The 17,468-nt window shown below is 29.9% G+C and overlaps 1 protein-coding gene across 1 annotated transcript; it reads left to right on the top strand.

Annotated features, from left to right (window-relative positions):
- Positions 1 to 1,364: 1,364 nt before the first annotated feature.
- LOC125849464 (uncharacterized acetyltransferase At3g50280-like) lies at positions 1,365 to 3,235 on the top strand. The gene is made up of 3 exons (XM_049529546.1): positions 1,365 to 1,880; positions 2,096 to 2,665; positions 2,796 to 3,235. Exons 1-3 carry the CDS (start codon positions 1,454 to 1,456, stop codon positions 3,152 to 3,154), a joined length of 1,356 nt encoding a protein of 451 aa, XP_049385503.1. The 5' UTR covers positions 1,365 to 1,453; the 3' UTR covers positions 3,155 to 3,235.
- The last annotated feature ends 14,233 nt before the right edge of the window (positions 3,236 to 17,468 follow it).

Genomic DNA, 17,468 nt, shown 5'->3' with positions numbered 1-17,468 from the left:
GCACATAGTCATAACGTGTTGGCTTTAAAGCTCATGTCAACACCTTAATTATTATGTGTGAGCAGTGATATTTTATTTCCCTTAAGCAGTCATAGTTCAAGTATGAGACCACTACGACTCTAGAGTAGAAATTAATGTTTCACTATGTGGAGGTTCAATGCAAAGCACACCTTCATTATGATAAACTCTCTTGGTTAATATTAAAATGAGTGAGAAGTGGTTGGTTATTGAGCATTTTAATATTATTTTTTATATTAAATTTGCTCATTATTTTGGTGTCTTAATGTTGCCTAATTACTCCTGCATTTGGCCATTTACTTTGTGGCCATATAATGTTGGTAGAAACGTTCCAGTGAACGTTGGAACCTTGGCAGCATGTTCATCAGCCATTGATGACATTAATTACCCCTCTCATTATCTCATTCTTTATTCTTCTATTATTCTTTGTAACCTATGTAACATATGTGCTAAGACCATTTATCTTCACTATTTACCACTCCATTATCTTCCTATTTATTCCTAGGAAGACTTCTTCTAGTATAAATAGTGGTGTTCTTCATTTGGTTTGGGACACACAACACACAAGGAAAAAAATATAGAGTGGAAGAGTTAGTCAAAAATAGAGTTCTTATTAGTTGAAGGGAGGTATTCTTTTTTGTGGAGCTTTGGACTCAACTATTGTCCAGAGTTGTTGAGTTATACTTTGTGAAGGTTGTTGTATCCTGGAGGGGACAAGTCAAAAAGGACTACTGCTGGACCGGTGAAAAACATTTGATGCAGTGAGCTTGAATCTCCTTAAAGAGAGCGAGATATCCGCGCCTCAGCCAGAAGAGATTTATTTCTTCATTTTTATTTTCAATTGTAATCTTGTATTTTTTGTTATCTTGTAAGTTTTTCACTAACAACATGTAATTATTAAACTATATTAACTAGTTCCTAACATCCATCCCAATTCATGTGTTATAGTTAAAATTTAAGAGTCAATCAAATTATTTTTTTAATCAAAACTGTTTGTTTTTTAAATATTTTGATTTGTTAATCATTATCATTTATTTTTTAAAAAAAAAATAAAAATAATTATGTTTTAATTCAGCTCTAAACTTTTGAAATTTTCAAAAAAAAATTAATATTCATATAAAATGCATATTTAATTTAAAACTACAAAATTCTAAAAATCTTACTTACTTTCGAAAACTTGATGGATAATCAAACAAAGCAATATAAAACTAGTATTATAGTACGTGCTTTTTTTAACGGTATAAAAAATGAAAAAAAATGATTAAATAGTATCATTAATTTATTAAGCACCCCTCACTATTAATTTTGTTAGGTCTTTCTCTTTCTACTAGTTTCCTAGGAGGTATATTTTTTTCTATATATAAACATGTGAGCCATGACCCATTAAGTATAAGTGAATTCTCCTCAGTTTAGCTTCTGCAACAAATATTCAGAGATGACAAAACTTCAAGTAGTATCAACATATGTAATTAGGTCCCAAAAATCCATAGAAAAAAAAATCCAGTTAACTCCATGGGACCTTCAACTCCTCACAGTGGATTCTATCCAAAAAGGATTATTTTTTCATAAACCAAATCTTCAGCAACATAGAGAGTTGGCAAAATCATCATCAGAAATTATCAATCGCCTAAAAATTTCACTCTCTGATACTCTAAATCATTTTCCTCTCCTCGCAGGTCGACTTGTTGCTAGTAAAAACAGTGATGATACCTTATCTTTCTTTGTTGATTGCAACAATGAAGGAACTGAATTCACTTATGTCACTGCACCTGATTTGACTGTGGCTGATATCTTGGAACAAACTTACATGCCAAAGATTGTCAAGTCTTTCTTTCCACTCAATGGAGTACGCAACTATGAAGGTGATATTAAATAGTAATAATTATGTGAACAACCCTAAATTAAAAGTTTTCGTTGTTAATTATATAGAGAGTACACTTTTAAGTACTCATTACCCCTTTAAGTTTCAACACGTGACTCTTTTTTATGAGTCATACACATTGAATGATTTATGTATGTATGTTAATATAATATGTTTAAATCGTGTGAATCATTTTAAATTTTAATTGTATACCAGGTGTTTCGAAACCATTGTTGGCCGTGCAAGTCACTGAGCTAGTGGACGGATTCTTCATTGGTTGCACTATCAATCATTGTGTAGCGGATGGGACTTCATTTTGGCATTTCTTCAATTGTTGGTCTGAAATAGCGCGCAATGGCGATTCCAATCTTATTGTTAATAAACCGCCGGTTCTGGACCGTTGGCTTCCTGAATTTGTTGCTAGTCCAATTCATGTACCTTTATCTAAAGAACATGTCCATGATGAATTTGATCTACCTTTGTTAGAAGAAAGAGTTTTCCATTTTAGCAAGGAGAACATAGCTCAACTCAAAGCCAAAGCCAATTCTGAATATGGAAACGACCAAAAGATTTGTATCTCTTCATTACAAGCCGTTTTGGCTCATCTGTGGCAATCTGTTATCCGTTGCCGTTGTGGTACGAACGCTGACGAAAAATTTAGTTTCAAATTACTTATAGGTGCAAGGCAAAGGCTTCAGCCGCATTTACCTGAAGGCTATTTCGGAAATGCTGTGCATTTTGTGAACGTGACAACCACCGCTAGGGAGATGTTGGAGCATGATTCAGGTCAGTGAGAAATTAAAAGGGCTTCTTTTTTTTTTATATAATTATTTTATAATGTTCCAAATACGAAAAATATTTAGGAAACAACTAAAATTCAGTAAGAAATGGATTAAATATTGTGTTTTGAATTCAGGTTGGGCTGCTTTGCAAATGAATAAGGTGGTATCCACGCAAACCCATGAAGAGGTTATGAATTTTTATCAAAGTTGGGTGAGGAATCCAAAGATAGTGAAAAAGAGTGAAGTGGTTGCTAATAGCTTGATTGCTAGCAGCTCGCCGCGCTTCGATGTGTACGGTAATGACTTTGGATGGGGGAGACCCGTTGCGGTGAGAAGTGGCGCTGGTAACAAACATGATGGGAAAATGACAATCTTTTGTGGTGCAGAACAAGGAAGTATCGACATTGAAGCTTGTTTGACCCCTGAAACTTTGCATGCCATGGGACAGGATACTAAATTCATGGGAGCTGTTAGTAAAATTGAGATCGTTTAAGCTAATTACTTTATTATGTTTATGGGGATGGTTTAATTTGAATTTCTTATCACGATGTTAAAGGATTATCTGTATGGTGATGGCTTCAGTGATTATAAAATATATTTCATATGTTAAATAATACTTGTGCACGGTTGGGTTTACACACTTCTAAAAAAAAATTATAAATAGAAAAATATTATTACTATATTATCCTTTGAATATAATAAATATAATATAATAAAAAAATAATTATAATTAATGATAAAAATAAATTATGAACTAAGTTATTGTCATTCATTTCATAGTTATATTTATTTTATTGTGAACCTATCTAATACACGTGTATTTATATAATTTATTTATTTTATTGTGAACCTATCTAATACACGTGTATTATTTATACAGAGGACACATGAGGTCAACTTGTAAGTCATTTAACATTGTATTTTCCAACTTTAATTATTTGTACAGTTTGCTCTAAATATTGTATAATCTAGATGCACTTTACTTGAATGGACTAAAATAATAGCTTGCATCATTTAATTTTTTTTTTTGGCGTTAGCTATAGTATGACTTTTGAATTAATCTATTTGCCCTACCTTTATCCTTTTATTACTTTAATTTTTATCATATTTTCTGTAAATTCGTGGTGTTTGAGCCTTCTTGGTAAATGAACTCTGTAGACACTTCTTTTTCAATTGCTAAAGAATTTTGTTGTAGTATGGATTGTAGGGACATACATTAATTTTAGGAAAAATAAAAAAATAAAAAATAAAAAAAATATATATATATATATAAAATAAGAGGGATTATCTGCTATAGGGCCAATTTAGTCATTGAAAATATTTTTCAGCTTTAATTATCCGTACAATTTGCTCAGGATATTATTATAAGTAGATAAAAGAATTCAAAAACCATGTAAGCCAAAAAAAAAAAAATTAAATGATGCAAGTTGTCATTTCTGTCCACTCAACACTACTTTAAATTTTGCATGAGGTAGCATATTTACTACAAGTAGTATTTATTTACACAATTTATGCGAAAATAATTTAGAATATGAAGGTCAAAATACTTAATTTTGATAAACAATTCAGAAAAATTCTACAAATATTTAAATTAAATATATATATTTAAAAACTATCAAACGTAGCTAATAATTAAAACTATTTTAAATTTTATGAGAAATTATAATAATTAAATAATAGTACTTCATTTGTTCCTAATTACTTGTCCACTTTTCCTTTTTTTAGTTATCCCTAATTACTTGTCCATTTTGACAAATCAAGAAATGTCAATTTTTTTAACCTATTATACCCTCAATTAATTATTTTGAAAAAGATAGAACTTTTTGAAAACCTTACGTTTTTAATTCATCTACTTCATAGTTAATAGGGATAAAATAGTAAATTCATTATATCAATAATTATTTTTTTAATAAATATGTCAATTTAAAAATAGACAAGTAATTTAAAACACAAGAATAACACTTTTACGAACGAGGACCGACAAAAAAAATCTTGATTAATTCTGCAACTGCCATTTGGCCCAACAACACTAATAAATGAGAACACTTCATCATCAAAAACATGCATTGTCATTCAAAACAATAATTTTCTAAGTCATATGCTATGATCTCTTCGGGTGTGTTTGTCGGGAAAAATAAACTAAGTTCTTTAAAAATAGTTTCATATATGTTTCATACTGATTAATTGGATACTTTCCATCCCAAGGACTCCACCGCCCACTCGGTAATGTTCTCCTAAATTATACTTTATAGTTTATCGGTTTATTTTTATTTATCACTATTTGAGTTGGTATATTCACTAAGATATAATTTTTTATATAAATATTTTATCACATTACTCTATTGATATGGGTGTTCATGGATCGATATGAATCGGTTATTAATCTAAATTAAAACCAAATCAATTTATTTAATTTTTAAATTATCAAAACCAAGTCAAATTAAACATACAATATACATTTTTCGGTTCGATTACTCTATTAATCATACACAAAAACTAAAAAAAATGATAAATTAAAAAGAGGGCAAAAGACGACTAACATTACAGAGTTTTGGATCACTAAATATAATTTGCTGTGAAAAAAACCTTCAAAATTCACCATTTTGGCCTAGAAGGAAGAGATAGCATGGTATTCCTAGTCCCACCAAGAATTACGATAGACATTCATATAGATAAAACCAATAAGATTAATGTTCTCGTCTTGGACCTTTTTGTCTTCGTAAATATATTATAAACTAAATTGTTGAAATCATTATTTAAAATATATATATATATTATTCATATATAATAATAAAATATTAGTATATGATTTATTGGTTCGATTAAGTTATTTCTTGGGTTTTTTCTGAACCAAATCAAATACTATTGATTTCTAGAAATCTAAAGCAAACCAAACTCAAACCCAAATAAAATAGGTTTATTTAATTATTACTTGGATCGATTTTTATCCAAACTATGAAGATTTCAACCTATTAATTAATGTTTAGTATATTGAGTTTTGAAAAATGATTTGGAGAATAATATTTAATGTTAATGATAAAAACATGAAAAAGAAAATGTCTTTTCTTAATATGTCAAAGTGACAAGTAAAAATGAAAACTTTTTTATTTTAGGTATAAGTGACAAGTAAATATGAATTGAGGGAGTATATGACTGAATGTTGTTAGAATAATTATTTTACTTATTAAATCAACATCCAAAAGTAATTAAGAAAATTAATTTAATTACTTTTAAGAAAAATAATTTTTTATGACCTTTCGCAAGAATTTCGACTTTCATTTAATGTGAACAATATTATTTTGGTAAGAATTGAAATTTAATGGAGTATTATTTAAATGAACAGGTTAAAATATAGATGAAGTTGACTTCTTAATTTTTTAAAATCTCCTTTACAACATAAAAAGTATTTACTAAACATTTTATAATATAATTTTGAAAAATTTAATCTATAACATTGATAGTACGTACTATTGAAGTCACATATAGATAGTGCAAATTTACGTATATTGCATGCATCGTGTACCTTGTTTTTCATGACATTAGTTTATAGTACGTACTTTTAAGTTATATTAATATATGCAATTTTATATATTAAATGAAAGATTATGTTGTTGATATATAAAAGTTAAACTATATATAAGAAATTTATTAAATTATTGTGTAAAGACTTAGTTTATTTTTAGAAAATTGATTTGTAATTCTTAGCCAAATCTTAGAAGATTTTTTTGGCGAACTCCGCCTTAAAAATGACTTTACCTGACTCTCTATTCATCAAATTTAGAGAGGTGAATAGTAGTTCTCTAAATTTGAAAAATTACTATTCACAGTTTCACACTCTCTATTTCACTTTTTTAATATTTTATTATTATTTTTATTACTTTCTAATTAACATATTGTTTTACATTTAATGTCATTAATTAAATATCTAATATTCATAATTCTTCTTACACACAATATAATATTTTAAAAAATATATTATTTAATATATGCTACTTTAGTCTCAAATTAATAGTTTTTTAATTTTTTCTAATTTTCGTCAATAATATAATTTGATTTTATTATTAAGTTTCACTATAAAAAAATATACAAAATTAAAATGATAAGATGAAAATTTTAATTTTAAAAATTGAGGAAAAAAATGCTCATTTTGAACGTCGTAATATATTACTAGAGCATTTATGAGAGCAACGTAATAATTTTGAAAATTGAGTGTTTATGTAATATTTATGTAATTGTTTTTCACTTTTATTTGAATTTGCCCATTAATTTGTATATTATATTATATTTTCTTGCAATTTATGTTATTTAAAAATTTAGAATAAAATATATTTCTATATTAAATAAAGAATTTGAAAAATAAATAAATTTATATCACATGAAAATTATATAAAGTAATTATTTGGGAAAATGAAAAAAATGATTTATATTATGAAATAAGAAAATAAGAATGAATTAGAAATAGTAATATAATATTAACGAGAGAGAAAAAGTTATTTTTTAGAAAGTAAAATAGAGAATTGGGTTGAAGTTAGTTGTCTGAAAAAATAGAAAACTCTATATTTGGACAGTAAAATAGAGTGTAGGGTTGAAGATGTCCTTAGTCATTGAATATATTTTTCAGCTTTAATTATTTGTACAGTTTGCTCAGGATATTATAAATAGATAAAAAAAAAAATCAAAAACTATGTAAACCAAAAAAAATATTAAACGATGCAAGTTGTCATTTCCATTCAACACTATTTTTAATTTTGCATAAGGTAGCATATTACTATTTATTTTGTAATGTTTCAAGTAACTTTTACATATACAAAAAGATTTATATTATTTTTTCCATCACAATTTATGTGAATCTATTTCGAGTATGAAGGTCAAAATACTTAATTTTGATAAGGGATTCAGATAAATTCTACAAATGTTTAAATTAAATTTATATATATTTTTAAACTATCAAAAAAAACTATAGATCAACGTAGCTAATAATTAAAAAAACATTTTAATTTTTGTGAAAAAATTATAATTAAAAAATAATTAAATAATAGTAACACTTTTACGAACGATGAGCGACAAAAATAATCTTGATTAATTCTGCACATGCCATTAATTGGCCCAACAACACTAATTAATGAGAACACTTCATCATCAAAAACATGCGTTGTCATTCAAAACAATAATTTTCTGTATAAGTCATATAGTATGATCTCTTCGGGTGTTTTGTCGGAAAAAATAAACTAAATTCTTTAAAAAACAAAAAAAATTGTTTTCATAAATGTTTTCATACTGATTAATTGTCTACTTCCCATCCCAAGGACTCCACCGCTCACTCGTTAATGTTCTCTATATTTCATCCATTTATTTTTATTTATTACTATTTTAATTCGTAAGAAATAATTTTTGATATAAATATTTATCACACTACCTTATTAATATGGGAGTTCATAATGCAAATCGATTTGGATCGATTATTGGTCAAAAACCAATCAATTTATTTAATTTTTAAAGTATTAAATCCAAATCAAATCAAATTCAATATACATTTATCGGTTCGGTTCGGTTCGATTATTCTATTAATCATACACAAAAACTAAAAAATGATTCATTCAAAAGAGGGAAAAAAGACGACTAACATTATAGAGTTTTGGATCACTAAATTTAGTGTGAAAAAAACTTCAAAATTCACCATTTTGGCCTAGAAGGAAGAGATAGTGGTATTGCTAATCCCACCAAGAATTATGATAGACACTTATATAGATAAAACCAATAAGATTAATGTTCTCGTCTTGGATTTTTAGTCTTCATAAATATATTATAAACTAAATTGTTGAAATCATATAAAAGATATTTAAAATTATTTTAAAATATAATATATTATTCATATATAATAATAAAAATATTAGTATATGGTTTATCAGTTCGATTAAGTTATTTCTTCGGATTTTTTGAACAAAACCAAATCAACTACTATCGATTTCTAGAAATATAAAGCAAACCAAACTCAAACCCAAATAAAATTGGTTTATTTAATCATTTTGATTCAATTTTTTGACTTGGATCGATTTTTATCCAAACCGTGAAGATTTCTACCTATTAATTAATGTTTAATGTATTGAGTCTTGAAAAATGATTTGGAGAATAGTGTTTAATGCTAAGTGTAAAATATGAAAAAAAAATTGTCTTTTCTTCTTGATATGTCAAAGTGACAAGTAAAAATGAAAACTTTATTTTAGGTATAAGAAACAAGTAAAAATGAACTGATGGAGTATATGATTAAATGTTGTTAGAATAATTATTTTACTTATTAAATCATCATCCAAAAGTAATTAAGAAAATTTATTTAATTACTTTTAAGAAAATTAAATTTTTATGACCCTTCGCAGAATTTCGACTTTCATTTTAATGTGAACAATATTATTTTGGTAAGAATTGAAATTTAATGGAGTATTATTTAAATGAACATGTTAAAATATAGATGAAGTCGACTTCTTCATTTTTTTTAAAATCTCCTTTACAACATAAAAAGTATTTAATAAACATTTTATGGTATAATTTTGAAAATTTTAATCTATCTACGTTGATAATACTATTGAAGTCACATAGATAGTGCAATTTTACGTATATTGCATGCATCATGTACCTTGTTTTTCATGATATTAGTTTATAGTACGTATTTTTAAGTTATATGGATATGCAATTTTATATATTAAATGAAAGATTATGTTATTATTGTTGTTGATATATAAAAGTTAAACTATATATAAGAAATTTATATTATATATTGTGTAAAGACTTAGTTTATTTTTAGAAAATTGCTCTATAAATATTTTTTTGACGAACTCCGCCTTAAAACCGACTTTAAAATCGGACAGTTTAACAAGTCATTTTGCTCTAGTGACATAACTAAAAATCAATGAATAAGAAAAGATCAGATACGTAAATAATTAAGCAAGGAAATGCTCTCTGTCATATTTGAGAAAGACAAGAAAACAATGCCTAGTTTTTAATTTTTCTTTTTAAAATCAAGAATAAATTGTGTTCATGTATACTAATTCATTCAGGAGGGCTAGTTATGTAAGAGGGGCAAATTAACAGAACAGAAAAAATAGGTAATTTAAATGATTAGGCTAATTGATCAATTAGTTAATATTCCGTATATGTGATTTATTTAGTGGAGTAATAAATATAATAGTTTGGTAATGTAGCTAACTTAAAATTCGCACGCAATTAGAAATTAGCTTTCACGTGCATGAATGGTTGTAGTTGCTTTCAAAACTGTTGCTTCTCGATTTGAAATAAATACAAGCAGAAGGTTACAAAATGTCAAAATGAAATAAAGTAAGAGGATTTGCAAGATACGTGCTTTGTCATACAATAATATTTGTCATATTTTGAATATTATTCACGAGGTTTTCAGGTGATATGTTCCTAAAATTGACAAGATATTTTTATACTATATTTGTCTTATTATAATTATTCATGAGGTTTTTAGGTGATATATTCCTAACATTTACGTAACGTAGGATAGATGTACGTTTCATCTAATAATACAATCGATGAGTTTTTGGTCTAGTAAAGAAAGAAAAGGAGGCAAAAATGTTGAGTCCGGAGTTAAAAGGATAACTTTTTTTCTTCAAAAAACAAAAACAGCACATCAAAAAAAATTTAACCAAAAGGGTAAAATCGCTCCTGACGGAGGGATTTTGTTCTGACAAAGAAATAAAAATCTCTGCCTTCGCAGCAATTTTCTCAAAAACAAAAATCATTATTTCTTTAAAATCATTATAGCAGCGATTTGTTTAAGAAATTAATTTTTTTTTAAAAAAAATCCTACCCTTGCAGAGAATTTAATTAAAAAAAAAATAAAAAAGGGAAGGCAGCGATTTCATAAAAAGCTTTTTTAAAAAGAATCTTTACGCTTTCAGTGATTTTAATGAAAATTTTAAAAAAAAATTAAAACTAAAAATCGCTACCTCGGCAGCGATTTTTTCTTTGAAAAACTTTTTTTTTTTTTAAATGGCTGTCGCCGGAAATTTATGTAATTTAAAACTTGTTCTTTATGTTTTTTTTTTAATTCCTTAACAAAAAATCGCTGCTATAGCAGTGATTTCACTTTTAATTTTTTTATATATAAAAATGCTGCTATAGTAGCGATTTTAAAGAAATAATGATTTATTTTTTTTGAGAAAATCGCTGCTAAGGCAGCGATTTTTATTTCTTTTAACGGTCAATTTATTTCAGAAGAAAATTGCTCCGTCAAGAGTGATTTTACCCTTTTGATTAAATTTTTTTTTTTGATATGCCGTTTTTATTTTTTGAAGGAAAAAAATAACGTGTAACTCCAAAAATGTTCACAAGCACTCGTGCCAATCGGTATTTGAAAAACTTGCACGACTTAAAATTAGTGATAGATGAGGCTAACAATTAGTAGGTGATTCATGACAACTGTGGTGGGGGGCGGGACGGGGCAAAAGTTAAACGTGCAGTGGGGAGTAGTACGTGATTCTGCTTATGAATGACAACTGTGGTGGGGGGGCGGGACGTGGCAAAAGTTAAACGTGCAGGGTGGGGAAGTGATAAAAGAGATTGGCTTAAAAAAAGATAATTTTTGAGTCAAAAATAAAAAGTCAATCAGATTTTTAAGTCAAAAAATAAAGGTATGGGAAACCTACTTTTGATTTTTGACTTACTTTAAGTTATTTTTTTATTTGTCAAACATTTTTAGAAGTCAAAAATTGATTTTAAAAGTAGACTTGATCAACTTTTAATCCAATCCAAACACCATCAAACTAAGAGTGTGCATGGTATGGTATATACCGAATACCATATTTCAATTGATATTTTTATACCGTCATATTGATATTATGGTATTTGGTATGACTTTTAATTTTTTTATGTATTCGATACGATATTTGGTATTTATAAAATAAACATCGAAATACCGTATACGGTATACCATACCAAATTTTATTAGTAATATAATATATATTTCACTAACATGTAGGCTCTCACTTGACATAGTGGTATGTCAAGTTAGAGTCTACATGTTAGTGAATGATTTTTGCGGTGTAAAACTATATAGAGTTATGCGCAATTTTAGATAATGTTATTTAAACTTTGTATATATGACTACTCGATTGCTATTGAATTTTTCTTTTGTGAAATTATTTAACAGAAGTAGTTGTTGATGTAATATGATTGAGACTTGTGCATTTGAATTTCTCATATTCATGTTCATCATCGTATTGATCTTGCAAGAATACTTGCTAGAGGACAAAGAAAATGATTCTAATTTATGTGCTAAATGAATTGTATGAAGAGTTATAAATGTATGTTAGTCAAAGTCAAATAAATTATGATTATCAAATACTATATCGTAAAATATCGAAATCGAAATTAATAATAGTAATAATGTAGTACTTTAAATATCAAATACTAATGAGATAGTTTAAAAGAAGGAGAGTATTGAGAGTTAGTTAGATATACTTCAAGAAGTTAGTTAGAAGGCAGTTACAAATTGTTAGGTAAGTAAGTTAGTCAAGTAGAAGATAAATACATAGAATTTAGTCATTGTATAACTACTTCAAGAATGAAATAAAAAATACACTTTCATCTTCTCCAACTCTATTGGTTTTATGATTCATAGTGAATATCTTCATGGTATCAGAGCCAGGTTATAAACATCGAAGGAAATCATCTGTGTGTTACATCTGAAGATCAAAATCTGAAGAAGTGTTCGTCTATGTATTCTGTTTAAAAGTCTGAAGATCAGAATTTGCGTTAAGTTTCCGCAAATCAATTTGAAGAAGAAGGAAGATTGTTAACATGACTCAAGGGGTAACTGGGGATCAAACTACGACTGGACATAGCAGTGTTGAGGGAAATTCTGGAAATCCAAGTTCCATTCCAGTTATGCCAATGAGTCGAGGGGTGGATTATAGTCATCCTCTGTTCTTGAGTCCTGCTGATATCAGTGGGGTTAATCTGATTTCATTCCAGCTTACTGGAATTGAGAACTATGCTTTGTGGAGTAGGTCGATTAAATTGGCACTACTTGGAAGAAACAAGATTGGTTTGGTAGATGGATCTTGTAAGCAAGAAGATGTAAGTGCAGAATTAAGAGGTCAGTGGGAAAGGGTGAATGCCATTGTTCTCTCATGGCTTCTAAATTCTGTGTCAAAGAGTTTGCTAGGAGGAGTAGCTTTTGCATCATCAGCTCAAGCTGTGTGGAAAGACTTAAAAGAAAGGTTTGATCAATTAGATGGATCAAGAACCTTCAGTCTACACAAAGAAATTGCAACGTTGCAACAGGGTACAGACTCTATGTCTGTATACTTTACAAAGCTAAAAACATTATGGGATGAATTTGAGACTTTGGTACCACCTCCTGGATGTAATTGTGAAAAATCAAAAGGTTTTGTGGATCATCTAAATCGCCAGAAATTGTATCAGTTCTTGATGGGATTGAATGAGTCATTTGGACAAGCAAGAAGTCAGATCTTGTTGATGAATCCTATTCCTACAGTAAATCAAGCCTATGCTATGGTAGTAAACGATGAATGTCAAAAGATGGCTTCAAGTAGGTCGAGTATAGGCCTAAGTTCTATGGGTAGTACTGGAATGGACCCTCTGGCAATGTACTCAAGAACTGGTGGAGGCTCTAGTTCCCAAGGTGTTAACAAGTTCAAGAGGAACTTTCCAGTGGTGTGTGATTTTTGCAGATGCAAGGGACACACTAAGGATCAGTGTTATAAGCTAATTGGGTATCCATCTGATTTCAAGTCAAAAAGGAAAGTGAATACTAGTACAGGAACTGGAGCTTACATGGTTGGAAATGATGTTAACGGCACAAGGAAGGATGATTATGAGGATGTGTCTAGTAGAGTTTCTTTCAAGTATGGAGGTAACACTAATGTACCTGTGAAAAATCATATGAGTAATATAGAGGAATGTTCAAACCAATTACAAGGGTGTAATTTCACCAAAGATCAGTATAGTCAAATTCTCCAAATGCTGAAACAGAGTCAAGGAGGTGGACAAAATTCAGAAGATTCAAGCCATGCACATGAAACTCAGGCTAATACTGCAGGTAAAGTCTTGTTAGTTTCTGAAAATAGTCAGGTCTGGATTGTAGATACTGGGGCATCTAATCATATGGTGTCAAATTTGGATATGCTTACTAGTGATTCTGTTATCAAGGTTAAAGAGCCAAAACCTATAGGGGAAGTGTCATATGTGTCTCATACAGGATTATGTAAAATATCTCCAAGAAGTGTGATTACAAATGTTTATCACATACCAGAGTTCAAGTACAACTTGCTATCAGTGAGTAAGGTGACTAAGGAGTTAAATTGCTCAGTCACTTTCTTCCCTCATTTTTGTGTGTTTCAGGAGCTTTACACTGGCAAGGTGAGGGAAGTTGGTAAAGAGGAGGATGGTGTGTACCTACTGCTAAGGAATTTGTCAAAAAAGCAATTGAAGCACCAGTCATTTGCTGTACCTGGAAAAAAGCTAGAGATACAACAATTATCAGAAAAGGAATTGAATGTATGGCACAAGAGGCTAGGACATGGATCTGCACAAATGTTGAGTAAAGTTTTTCCTGTTAATTCAGACGAAGTGAACAAAGTGCTAAATGAGTGTATTGTTTGTCCTAGTGCAAAACAAACCAGAAATATGTTTCTTGTTAGTAGTATTGAAAGTAGTCAAATTTTTGATTTGATTCATTTGGATGTATGAGGTCTATACAAACAGACAACTTTTGATGGTAACAGATTTTTTCTTACAGTAGTTGATGATTTCTCAAGAATGAGTTGGTTATTTCTGTTAAAAGGTAAAGCAGATGTGTGTGTAGCGTTAGATTATTTTTTGAAGTTTGTCAAGACACAATTTGACAAAGTGGTAAGGAAGGTAAGGTCTAATAATGGAACTGAATTTATGAATGTTGTATGTGCTACTTTGTTTAAGGAAAGAGGTATAATACATCAGAGATCATGTCCTTATACTCCTCAGCAAAATGGAGTAGCTGAAAGGAAGCATAGACATCTATTAGAGGTGACTAGAGCTCTAAGGTTTCAGGGCCATATTCCTATAAGGTTTTGGGGTCAGTGTGTTCTTGCAGCTGCTTACTTGATAAACAGAATACCTAGCAGAGTTCTAGGAGGTAAATCTCCATATGAAAGGATGTATGGTGTTAAGCCAATGATATCCCATCTTAGAATATTAGGTTGTTTATGCTATGCTAAAGTGTTAACTGAAACTGATAAACTAGCATCCAGGACCAAAGCTGCAGTACATATGGGGTACTCAGAAACTCAGAAGGGTTATATCTTGTTAGATTTGACTTCCAACAATTTCTTTGTGAGTAGAGATGTGATATTTAGAGAGTCGGTCTTTCCATTCTTAACTGTTTTAGATAAAAATGATAAAGGTCCTTTTGTAAATCATTTGAGTAATGATATGCTGAATGTAGAATGGAAGTTAGACTATGATAACATGATTAACAAGAACAAAGTTAATCATAGGTGTGTACAAGAAACTCAATGTGATAAAGAATCAAACAGAGACTTGACTGATAATATTGAACAGAATACTGTGGAGGAAATAGTTCAAGGACAGGATTGTATGTCTAATGATCCTCCGACAGTGGTGAATAGAAGGTCTACCAGAGGAGTTCATCCACCAGTTTGGATGAAAGATTTTGTGTCTTTAAATATGGGCAAACAAGTGAAGTATCCCATAGAGGACTGTGTTTCATACAGTCACTTATCTAAGTCTTATCAAGAGTTTGTTGCTGCAACTTCTATGCTAACTGAACCTACTTCCTTTGCTGATGCTAGTAGAGATCCTAAGTGGATTGAAGCAATGCAAGCTGAAATACAAGCATTACAAGATAACAACACTTGGAAACTAGTTGAGTTGCCTAAAGGGAAGGTTGCTATTGGATGTAGGTGGATCTATAAGATTAAGTACAAGTCAACTGGAGAAGTAGAAAGGTATAAAGCAAGGCTGGTAGCCAAGGGATATAGTCAGAAAGAGGGCATAGATTATAAAGAAACTTTTTCTCCTGTAGTAAAAATGGTCACAGTAANTTGATTCATTTGGATGTATGGGGTCCATACAAACAGGCAACTTTTGATGGTAACATATTTTTTCTTACAGTAGTTGATGATTTCTCAAGAATGAGTTGGTTATTTCTGTTAAAAGGTAAAGCAGATGTGTGTGTAGCGTTAGATTATTTTTTGAAGTTTGTCAAGACACATTTTGACAAAGTGGTAAGGATGGTAAGGTCTGATAATGGAACTGAATTTATAAATGTTGTATGTGCTACTTTGTTTAAGGAAAGAGGTATAATACATCAGAGATCATGTCCTTATACTCCTCAGCAAAATGGAGTAGCTGAAAGGAAGCATAGACATCTATTAGAGGTGACTAGAGCTCTAAGGTTTCAGGGCCATATTCCTATAAGGTTTTGGGGTCAGTGTGTTCTTGCAGCTGCTTACTTGATAAACAGAATACCTAGCAGAGTTCTAGGAGGTAAATCTCCATATGAAAGGATGTATGGTGTTAAGCCAATGATATCCCATCTTAGAATATTAGGTTGTTTATGCTATGCTAAAGTGTTAACTGAAACTGATAAACTAGCATCCAGGACCAAAGCTGCAGTACATATGGGGTACTCAGAAACTCAGAAGGGTTATATCTTGTTAGATTTGACTTCCAACAATTTCTTTGTGAGTAGAGATGTGATATTTAGAGAGTCGGTCTTTCCATTCTTAACTGTTTTAGATAAAAATGATAAAGGTCCTTTTGTAAATCATTTGAGTAATGATATGCTGAATGTAGAATGGAAGTTAGACTATGATAACATGATCAAGAACAAAGTTAATCATAGGTGTGTACAAGAAACTCAATGTGATAAAGAATCAAACAGAGACTTGACTGATAATATTGAACAGAATACTGTGGAGGAAATAGTTCAAGGACAGGATTGTATGTCTAATGATCCTCCGACAGTGGTGAATAGAAGGTCTACCAGAGGAGTTCATCCACCAGTTTGGATGAAAGATTTTGTGTCTTTAAATATGGGCAAACAAGTGAAGTATCTCATAGAGGAGTGTGTTTCATACAGTCACTTATCTAAGTCTTATCAAGAGTTTGTTGCTGCAACTTCTATGCTAACTGAACCTACTTCCTTTGCTGATGCTAGTAGAGATCCTAAGTGGATTGAAGCAATGCAAGCTGAAATACAAGCATTACAAGATAACAACACTTGGAAACTAGTTGAGTTGCCTAAAGGGAAGGTTGCTATTGGATGTAGGTGGATCTATAAGATTAAGTACAAGTCAACTGGAGAAGTAGAAAGGTATAAAGCAAGGCTGGTAGCCAAGGGATATAGTCAGAAAGAGGGCATAGATTATAAAGAAACTTTTTCTCCTGTAGTAAAAATGGTCACAGTAAGAACCATTCTAGCCTTAGCTATGTCCAAGAGTTGGCATATACATCAAATGGATGTATATAATGCATTTCTAAATGGTGATTTAGAAGATGAGATATATATGTCTATGCCACAAGGGTTTTCCAATCAGGGGGAGAATATGAATAAGGTATGCAGATTGGAAAAATCATTGTATGGGCTTAAACAAGCACCAAGACAATGGAATCATAAGTTTGCAGAAAGTCTACAGAAACTGCATTTCAAACAAAGTCAGTATGATCACTCCTTGTTTACGAGGAGGACAACTGAAGGGACTACAATTATCTTGGTTTATGTTGATGATATTTTAATAACAGGAAGTAGTTTAAAGCTGGTGGAG

This window comes from Solanum stenotomum, chromosome 12 (assembly GCF_019186545.1).
Source record: "Solanum stenotomum isolate F172 chromosome 12, ASM1918654v1, whole genome shotgun sequence".
NCBI lineage: Eukaryota > Viridiplantae > Streptophyta > Magnoliopsida > Solanales > Solanaceae > Solanum > Solanum stenotomum.
This window is presented reverse-complemented; position numbering and strand designations above follow the sequence as displayed.